We start from the raw sequence: 11,222 nt of genomic DNA, 5'->3' as shown, positions 1-11,222 counted from the left end.
GTGATGTGGTGTGTGTACTCGAAAAATGGAGACTTGAATTTAAATGATGCACGTTTGATTTTTAGTCACATTCGATCATCAGAGGATGTTAGCTATGGCAATCACTATTATGAAGATGCCTCTGAAATGGAGACTGACCAGAATGCCGAAGAACCTGGTTCATTACCAGTAGCTGAGGGTCCACTTGTGCGAACTGCTTCAGTGGGCTCCACTCGAACAACTAGAACAAAAGGAGCAGTGCCACGAACGAGCGCAACGTCTACCACATCCACAGCTGCCAAGAAAGCTGCTCAGGGAGAAGTAAGTTTCATGTGGCCTCTTTTCTTTTGTCACTTCAAGGGGAATGTTTTGGATGTGATTTTTATTGCTAGCTTAAAATGTACAGGATTATTATTGTCAATTACTTCATTTTTCTTATTTGAAAAGCATATTAGGAAACATCTTTGGAGAATGTAAATGAGTGTTTTAGATGGTGTTGTTGGAATTGGTTTGAAATAAGAGTAAGATGCTCTGCAAATCAAACTTTTGAAGAGGAGTGAGAGCCTATATTCATTCTTGGATAATATTTTTTTGGAATAGAAACGTACCTACAAAAAACACATGGCAACCATATGTATTTCCTAATAATCTCAGTCTTGTGTGAACTTGTAACTGGAAAATGGATGCGATTCCTTTGAATTTTGGTTACAATTTAAGGCGATTTAAATGTATATATGTATGTATAAATCTTATTTGAACACGTGCGTGACAGAATGATAGAGGTAGCTCTCACTCGAGGCCTGCGCTGGGTTTCCTTGATTTTTCCTCCCAGACAGCAAGTTTTGGGAAAATAATGTGTCCAAATTATTTTTAGAGATGAAAAATGCTCTGTAAGTATTCATTTGACTATATTTTAACAAATTTTGCGCAGACAAACTCAATATCTATAGTTATTTATAGGTATTTAACAGCCCTTGTGACTATGCAACCACAAAGTTCACTTGTGATTCTCTTCAATTGCAAACTATTTTTCAATCGAGTTATCCCATTGTTATATCCAAATCAGTGATAGAAATGGAGCAACCCGTGGAAATGCACTAAATAATGTGAAATACCTTATCTTTGAAATTCAAGTAAATTTATACATGATAACATTGTTTCTCAGGTGAGATAAATTTTACTTTCCTATTTTATTTTGGCCTATTCCGTTTTCCCTCTGAATCTATATGTGATATTTCTCATCACTTGTGTTTGACAGCTAAGAAAATATGATTTTGCAAGAACCAAGTGACATATCTTATGAGAGATAAGGGAGGGAAAAAAACTGTGTGCTGGGCCAGTCCCACTCACCTGTATGAAGACCCCATATGCAGATAGACCTCTAACTTCACTGCTGGAGTCACCCAAGACAGTTAACTTTCCTTATGTGAAAGGAGGATAGCACACTCTGTCTATCCTATCTTAGGCTACTCTATTAGATCTCTGCAACTTGCTGCCTCCTACCTAGGAGAGGAAAGCCTTGATTATCATACCCTCAGATGTCCAACTTAATGCTCAGTGCTAGATTACTTCTAATGGAGGGCCATTGATTGCAAATTTTTTTTCTCATGTTTTTGAAAACTTCTGCCCTTCTGCCCTTGGCTGTTTTCATTGGCTATGATTATCATTATCCCTATTGTAAAAGGAATTATTTCCCATATTCAGCTCATATGCAAAAATATATCATTTTGCCTGCCTTGATATCTATGTATATTCTTTTTTCATGTTTGTGATAGTTTGCCTGCTGTCCCTAGAAGTTTTACTAAAAAATTCTAAATCTTCAGAAAAGATACATTTTCAATGCTGTGCAACCTCAAATCATTTTTAATGACTTTCTTTCTTCCCTTCATGCAATTTTTCTCTTTCGTCCACCGACTGCAACTTCTAGCTTTCTGGTTAGATTTTATCCCTTCCTTTTTAACTCATGAATCCTATATCCCCATTCCAATACTTCAAGTTTAGCATTTCTCTAGCCAAAAATTTCTATCCATTTGCAGTTGGTTCTCATAATTATAAATAAACACTTTTGAACTAGTTAATAAATATGCATTGCAAAATTATTTCTGATCCTATAACATGTCTAGTAGTTAGGCAATCCTCTCACATTACAAAGTGCTTTTTGTGCGTAAATATTGGTCTATTATCTTGTACGTAAATATTGAAAAAAATTAAATGAAATTAGAAATTAACTAACCGGTTCAGATTGAACCAAAGTATCTTGAAACAAGAACTATTATGAGTAGAGTGAGTAGAGTAAAATCAAGGAACTATAATTTAATCACTAAATTCTGTCGGAAAAACATCGTCATGTCATAAAAATATGTATGTATATAAGAGTGAGTCAAGCAGTGGCACAGTGAAAGGGGTGGGTTTGAGGGATAAAACCCCCGAGAGCTCAGAGAAATTTTTAAGTATAATCCATTTTACTTAATTGGATCAATATTACTTACAGAATAGTGCAAAGATTAATAAAATATCCCTCCGAAAGCCGTAAAACTCATTATATTGTACCATTTATCTGAAAAAAATCTTGGGGGAGAGCCCCCGCTCCTCCCGCTTACCCTCTCCAGTCTTCCATAATCTCTTGACCTCCCAGTATTAGTTTTGCCCAAAATGCCCCCTAGCCTTGATTTCTAGCTGTGCCCCTGGAGTCAAGTCATTCCTTGCAGTTGCAGCTGCAATGAAAGGCATCAATTCTTGAAAATAAAAATGTTAAGGTGCAAATGTTAAAATTCAGTGTTATTATGTATAAATAGAAATAGGGTCAGTATTTGAATCTATGCATGTAAAAGTGGATGTCTGTTTGTCCGATATGCGTTTCCATATGGCTGCACGGATTCCAGTCAAAGTTTGTGCATAGGTGCATCTCATGCTCCCAATCCCCATGGTGCTACTTTTGGGTGCGTCCAATCCATCATATACGGCGTTTTCTCATTACTGTTTATATACGTCATTTTCTCATTACCATTTTTAATGTCACTTCATACAAGCTCTGCTGTTATATATCCTGCGGGGTAGGCAGACCTATTGACGCGAGTAAAGATAAAACCAAAATCTGATGTGATTATGAAATCCAAGTTCCAAGTTCCCCACTTCTCTGGGTACTATCGATCCCGAGCAACACTGGGTGGCATGCTACTATTAATCACCCTGTAAATAATAGATTCAATTGAAACCTATTGAATTCATGATTACGTCCAAAATTTGGGTGAATCCATTCATTTGAGATTTGTTCAAATCCATGGATTCGAGATTTGATCAAATTATGCAATTGACTTGAGGTTGTACATATCAGTAATTTGGTTGAGGTGCATTGAGTTAGCTTCAGTGCAAGTGTAGCATCAACTATTTTGTATTTATTTTTCCTGTAATCTCCACACTTTATGAATGTCAACCACTTAAAAAATGTGTTGATGTTTTCGCCGCTATCTTATTAATGTTTCCCAGTGCTGAAGAACGAAGCACTACAAAAAGCTATTGGGTCTTTGTAATGAATCGGATTTTTTTTTAGAAATTGCAATCATGCCTATAGAATTGTTTCACCAACATCATACTAAGCTGGGGCTCCCGTTCTAAATTTTATCTTTTTTATATTTATTGACGTAAAAAGGTTGCTACCATTACTAATATGTCTGAATTTTTTTATAACCCACAAAAAGCTGTTGGGAACATGAAAAAGTGCTACCTCTATGTTAAGAAAAAGTTTTTGGACTTGATATTTTCATCACATTTGCAATGTGCTCAACTTTAAGCTATGTACCCATAGGTCCAGATATCAACAATATGACCCCATTACTTCCTTGTTTTTTTTTCTCCATTACCTGGGGAAATAACCGTTTTATTAAAAAAAATTTGGTGAGCATCATATTCATGCCTTTTTATTATTATTATGAGAATAACTTGGAAAGCTTAGCAAGATGTGTAACAAGCTGTACTTAAAACCATATCAATTTTTTCTAGTTTAAAATGAGCCTTAGGGAAGTTAAAACTAATCCAGCATTATATATTGTTTATCAAAACATGCATTGATGATACTAGAATTTGTGAATACATATTTAATCTTGATATCACCAATATGGGATTTCTATTTAATATGTAATACTGCTCTAGTTGCACTTTAAATGCATTCCATTAGAGTCCTACTCTTTTTTGTGGTATTATTAGACTGTTTTGTTCATTGTATATAATGTGCTCATGCTTCATATGATAAGACAATTTTTATGTCTTTTGTGAATATTATGATCTATGCTGCGAAGCACTGTTAATGATCAAACCATGGGGTACCTCTGTGTATTTTATTTGTTATTCTTTTGGTGCTGTTAGCTCCTGTCTTTCCTAATTATTTTCATTTAGACATGGAGATTGATTGAAAATTCACTGAAAATTGAGATCAACAAATTTTTGAATTCGTTTCAAGGATTTGGCAAAGTTTTATGGAAATTCCATTTTGCATTAGCTTTCCCTGTTTTGTTAATAATTATGCAGTTAAATCGTCCCAAACTTAAGATTGAATCGGCTTTTGTTTTATGCCTACCTATCATTCTTTTCTCTTTTTCTTTCTTATTTTTACCCCCTTTGGTATGTTATAAGGATGTGGAAGTTAGCAGCAGTGAAGAAGAAGACTTCTGGTGTGATCCAGCAGATGACTTTCTTCCTCTCCCTGACAGAACTATTTTTGTAAATGACCCAAGTACATTCCCTGCTCAAAACCCCCATGTAGCTATTGAATCAATTGTATGTTCTACAGATATAGTTCATTTAGACATTTTAGGTTCTGGTGTATCAGATATTTCTGGTTCTATTGGTTACATTGAGAAAAAATTGACAGAACTTGATGATGTGACTGAACCACAACCTGTCAAGGTCCCTAATTCTCCCAGTGATGTTTCTTATTCTCTTGATCCAAGCAAATTGGATAACTCTGGAATGGATAGCACAGCAGTTGCTGAAATTTCTCCAGTAACTCCAAAAGAAAAGCCCTTTAGTGATCATGAAGCTTCGGGCAATCTTCCCTCTGGTTCTATTGATGATAAAAGAAACTTAAATACATCAGTTGAGAATATAGAAGATTGCAAGACATCTTTAGATATTCCAAGTCCAGTGCCAGATGTTTCTCAGGAACAGCCACCTGTTAAAGAATCATCCACTCAACAAATTCCATCTTCATTGTTGCCCAAAGAGTGTGAAAAGATAGATGCAGAGGAAAATAAAGAAGTGAGTCAAACATCATCTCATGTCACTGACTCTGGTAGCAAAAATGAACATTTTAATGCAGGCCCTGGGACAATTTCAGAAGAAACCAGACCTGATAAATCAACAGTTAATCTCTCATCAGATCTAGTTGATCAGCCAAAATCTTTTGAAGAGGCCAATGAACAAAAAGTAATTCCTGAAACCAAAGCAGGAAACTCAGCCTTAAATGAGAATGACACAAATAGCTTGTCAAATGCCATGAAAGAGACTGAGCAGGTTTTGGATCCTCGTGGAGGTCGTTATCACAAGCCTCCAGCACCCAAGCCTCCGCAGCAAAGTATCTCTTCAGATGCTTCCCTTGAGTCTGAGAAATGTGAAGATACTGGTGAAGGCAAGAGCGTGCGTGCCAGGCTTGTGTTAAAACCGGGTATTGTCCGTTCCCTACCTGATGTCAATGCTGCTTCCTCTAGCGATGCACCTGTCAAATCAGAAGTTTTCATGGCAGTAAACAGTGCTCCATGGTTCTCGCGGCTCTCATCCTCACCTTCACCCCAGGCTTCACCAAAACCCAGTCGTAAGGGTAAGCTTCTTGGGCGTAGTCTGTCCAGAGGAAAAGCAGATAAAGGGCCTGAAGGCTCAGGATTGCCTCGTTTCTTAAACATGACCGGTCGACCCCACCTTGGATCCCTCACATCCATTTTTCCATTTTGGCATGGTGGTTCATCGTCCTCTGGTTCAAAGTCTGATGGGAAAGAGGAGAAGAAAACTTCGGCTGATGCAAAAGGAAATAAATCTAGTCAAAAGGAGGAAGGAAAACTTGGGGAAAATGAGTCGTATAGCGTAATCACAGATGGAAGCAGGGGTGTGAAAACAGAAAGGCAGTTTCCAGTTCATCATTTATCTCACTCACCTACTCGTTATGGAGCTAATAACAAGATTTAGAAGATCATGTCCTTACCAATGGCTATAATGTGTGAAGATACAATGCCATGATACAGTTAGTGTGATATTTAATTTCATGGATTATTTCTGAATTTTATTATTGATTTTCGTTGGTAGCTGCTGAATCTTTTGCCCTTAGTGATTCCATTTCATGTTTTCGTCCTCTACCCATTCTGTATTCTGTCTTCCTTGGCAGTCATTCTGCAGTTGTTTTCGCCATTGTTCAAGAGAATGTGGCCAAAAATATTGGTATGTTGGCTTTAACTGGATTTACTGCATCCATTTAGTTTTTTCAAAATGCGTTGTCTCCTCCTTATAATAGTTATCTGACAGTGATGTGTTTGGGAGTGCCATAAGTTTATTCACCATGCTTATAGCAGTTTCAGTACTAACCAACAATTACCATTTATTGTTTTAAATCAGGTGCAGGCTGTAATCCCTTTGGTTTTGTAAAAAAATAAGGAATTCTTGCCAGTTTTCTAATTGGGTTTGTATCATTCCTTATTTGCCTTTCTTTTGTTTGTGATTGATGCCTCATTGTGTGAATAAGGTTTCTCTTCATAATGTAAGTTTTTGCTTGTATTTTGAACAATGCTGAGTAACCATGTACAGTAATACAACCTGAAGCCAGTACAATAAGTTGGAATAAATAGGGGTATTTAAAATCTCAAAAGTGTGAAGTCTTGTGTTAAAAATTTTATCATGGAAATATTTTGAAAGGTCTAGAATGAGTTAGCTTTCTTTCACCGACAATCAACTACCTTAGCTCTTCCTCTCAGTCATTGAAATGGTAATCATGATAGCCATGATTGTGAAAGAGTATTAAATTTTGATATTCCAAAGATTTTTGTTGAATGTTAGTAGTCACACCTCAAGTATTGGCAGAAAGGAAAAAACAAAGTCTTCTGATCAAAGTTGCCTACTCTATCTGATAAAAAGGGAGCTCACGGAAATTCATAAAACTACATAATTCACAACTTCTAGTGGGTGTATTGATCTATTTTTCTAGCTATTGTTCATTGAATTTGGGGTTGGAATACAAAATTTGAGCTCTTCCATTTTTTTAGACCACCCTAATGGACAACCTAGATTATGTTATTATACTGACATATTTTAGTGCTTGAAGTTCAAGTCATTTTAAATGTAAGTCAACCCTTGTAACTAAATCCCGTATGTCACTCAAAGTAAAATTTATTCAAGTTTGGTGTTGTTTGCTCTTAAAGATTGGATGTAAGAAATTTTGCTTTTTGGCATAGTAGTTGTGGAACTTTAGTGATAAAGATTTTTTACTTATCAATGGTCATAACTGCCTTGTTTATGTAGCCACTAACCAAAAACATGTTCATAAGTATCAATTTTCTATGTCTTTCCGATTTTATTACCAAATATAGTGCTCACAATCTCACTCTTCTAAAAATTGATAGTAGTTTCTATGTCATTGCTAATGTCATTTATAGTGACATTAACAAAATAGGTAGTACTATGTCTAACCCTACTTGCTCACTTTGTACTTTAACTGGAAGGTTAATTAGGATTGGTGAGGTTCAAGCTCTACCAGGACCATGCAAAAAGAATGTGGATTTCACGCATTTAAGGTTGGGAGCCCTGGGGTTCATTTATATGGGCCACCACACCCTTGGAGGATTTTTGTTGGGGATGTTCAGAGGCTTGACGCAGGCTTTAAAACTGGGTTCCTTCAGTCAGTAGCAAAAGGCTCTTAGCACTTAGCCACCAGTCTCTTAATATGTATTCCTATTTTTCTTTTCGATGAAATTAAATATTTTCTCCAAATTTTATCTTGTATTCCCAACCATGATTTTCATTTGTTTATCTATAACATAATCATATCATGTCTTTATTTTAGTCTGTTATTATAGAATGGGAGTACTCATTAAGTCCTTTTTTTCATAGCCACTCTTATTGCCATATCTGCCTATTTGCTGATATGTGGAACATCAAATCTCCTAATAGCCATTAAAAATTCCAGCATTTTAGATACAGGTTCTTTTCTTGTCAATATTATTGCTGAGGTTTTTTTGTATTATGCCTCATAATGTTGAATAATATTTCTAAGAGTTATAGTGCTCTTATGTTCATCTGAAATTTAGAAATGGTACAGTTTTAGTAGCCTATTTTTTGAATTTATGCTCAATCTGGCTGGTTATGTTTGTGCTTGAATATTTGAATAACCATTCCTCCCATTGATCTGTGTGTTTGATGATCTAACAGTCGAATTTATGTGTGCATGAAAAAATATTGATATGTATTATATTTCTCAATTGAGAATCACTATTTTTGTATGGTAAATACTATATGAAAACAATGCATTCATACATTTATATTTCTTTCATTGGCCTCAGTAGCCACAAATGGAATGCTACGACAGATATATATCCTATTTTTCTACTGTAATGAAATTACTTATTTACTCTAAATTTTAATCCGTATGCCCAACTTTATTTATTGAATTTTTTCCTTTGAGAGCTCAGTTTTATTTCCTATTAAATCAACTATTGCAAACTTTGTTGTTTATATGAAATGGGATGAAGAAACCATATGTTAAAAGGATAATACAATATTAAGCATGCTTTAATGTATTCTAACCAATTGTTCTTTCTTTTCAGGCCTCCAGCTATGCGACAATACCTCGAAGTAAAAAGACAAGCAAGAAAAAACAGTAGTCTTCTTGCAAATACAGATTATAGCACCGGAATGAATGATCATCGATCAGCAGTAAGCTATGAATGACTAGTGCCAATGAAGGTTTGAATAATTTTGAGGAATAGAGGGCTTTTTGACTTTTTTAATGGCTAATTTTATCCTGGATGTTTATTCAGCCCATGCTTTTTCTCATATATGCCCTCTTTGTTGAGCTTCCGACCAATCTGCTGAACAACTTTTGGTAGTGATACCATCTTTTTTTAGGAGTGTTTGTGCGGAACAAACACTGCTCGTAGGACTTCATATGATTTTCAGTCCTTAGTGACTGCTTCTCATGACATGAAAGACTTAATCGGTGCTTTGTAACAGTCTCAACTTGCATCAAGGAATGACGTTTCTTTGTGTAACCTAGACAATATTCTTGGGCCACTCGATGTACCATCCAATCAGACAAGAATGCAAGATCCTTCTGCATGAGGGCTGTTTCCACCACTCGGAGGAAGAATACCCCAATATGTGAGATTTGGAGACTGAAGAATTGTGTAAAACATTGCTCAATTAATACTTGCATGCTTGAGGAATTGGTTTTCACACTTGTTTAATATTACACAAGAGGTTAGAAGATTGTCTTTTTCAGAGTGGTACATTGGTGGCTTCAGTGCTATCAAGTGAGCAGGGTTTTTCTTTATTTTGTCTCAGTGCACAGGATGTGTGGTTATAAAAGTGTTTTGATAAAAATTGACCAATATTACTTTTAATGATTTCCATCTAATTGAATTTTTTTGTGATAAGTTACCGTACCTTTTTGAATGACATCTTTCATTAACAAGATAATTTTAGGCTATCATTAATGTCATTGTGATGATTGTTTGAGTTTTTTATATTTATGTCTTTATGTATGTTTGCCCCTCCACACCCGAAATGATCTCAGTGTATGTTTGTTTTAAAGATTCTTAGAACATTTTAGGTTTATGTTTATCTGTAGTTAAAGGTCAAATTTTTGTAGCTTGAATGAAACTGCATAAAATTTTGCCAAAGAGAAGGCAAGTCATAATATGTTAACAAGTGCAGGTTCACCCTTTGTGAGTATGTACATATTTTGCATTTCACATATCCTCTTTCCTAGGCTCTAGTGTTGTTTAGAATTATCATTGTGATAAACAGTGTGCATGCTTACTGGCCAGAGCTTGTTGTTAGTTGATTGGTGTTAAATACCAAGAGTATGTGAACTTTTTTGTCATGTATTCATAACTGATGTTTTGTTCATGTTTTGGGATATTGTTTCTAATCCAAAATCTGTTGATATTACTATGGCTTGAAAATATAATGGAGTGTTCAGACAGATATAAAAAAATCATCGCCATATGTGTTGTATATGATTATATAATACAGATTTTACCCCTATGCGATATTATTAAAGAAACCTATATTTATAGAAACCTTAAAAAAATGGTATAAATTACTTTGCGAGTGCTATTATTTACATTGAAATTAAAATTCTGATTGATCCTAAAATCAAGAGGCTCTCACCGTTGATAGGTATTTTTTTAATTTTAATGACCTATATGGAAGAAGTTTTCATTATTGGTTGGTCTCTTAGTGATGACTTTAAACAAGAGATCATTAATGAATTTTAATTTCTCTCAAATAAGAACAGGATGTTTTAAATAGCTGTTGAAATGGATTAGGTGCTTCTTCTGTGTAAATTATTGCACACCTCTGAAATGCTCTTTTGGGCAAAAGAGAATTGTTTTTAAAGAGTGTCTTTTTGAAGAAAGTATTATGTGAAGTTGAACTGCTGTTTAATACATTGACCATTATATTTAATCCAGCTAAATATTTGAAAGTATTACTCTGTAATTTGCTGAATCTGTTTAATACAAATGTGTTGCCTTAGATTTTGAAAAGTTTTGTGAAAAGTATTCCTCACTCTGTTTCATTATACTCGTGGATTTGCACTGAATAAATTATTTTTCAATTAAGGTAAATTTTTATTGGTAATATTTGTCCATCATGCCACCCGCTAGTCTTTACTAGTTAATTACTTTACTTTAATTTTCGTGTTTACTTTATTTATGATATTTTGTGGGACCTTAATTTTACACAACTACATTCTTATTTATTTTAACGAATGTGTATGTAAGATTAATTAATAATTTTATTATATTAATATTTATACATAAGATTACTCTATTACATATTTATTTACATGGTATGTATTTTATAATATTAGCACCAAAATAGGGAAACAAAAACTGGAAAATGTGGATGAATTTTGTTATTTGGGAAGCAAGATAACTAGTGATGGGAGAAGCAAGAAAGAAATTATCAGCAGAACAGTCCAGATGAAGAGAGCATTCCACCAAAAGAAAGATCTACTTAGAGGAGGAAATTTAAACGTAGAAGTA

The 11,222-nt window shown here is 34.7% G+C and overlaps 1 protein-coding gene across 3 annotated transcripts in view; it reads left to right on the top strand.

Annotated features, from left to right (window-relative positions):
* Positions 1-10,796, top strand: part of LOC124156305 — a 98,983-nt gene extending 88,187 nt beyond the window's left edge. For all 3 annotated transcript variants that reach the window (XM_046530770.1, XM_046530771.1, XM_046530769.1), the window contains 3 exons: positions 66-300; positions 4,609-6,402; positions 8,778-10,796. In XM_046530770.1, the coding sequence (XP_046386726.1) occupies positions 66-300; positions 4,609-6,153 (1,780 nt within the window). In that variant the 3' untranslated portion in view covers positions 6,154-6,402; positions 8,778-10,796. The remainder of the gene's footprint in view (positions 1-65; positions 301-4,608; positions 6,403-8,777) is intronic.
* Positions 10,797-11,222: the final 426 nt, after the last annotated feature.

The sequence above is a fragment of the Ischnura elegans genome, chromosome 3, assembly GCF_921293095.1.
Source record: "Ischnura elegans chromosome 3, ioIscEleg1.1, whole genome shotgun sequence".
Classification (NCBI taxonomy): Eukaryota; Metazoa; Arthropoda; class Insecta; order Odonata; family Coenagrionidae; genus Ischnura; species Ischnura elegans.
The sequence above is the reverse complement of the archived record's forward strand: the minus strand, read 5'-3'. Positions and strand labels throughout refer to the sequence as shown.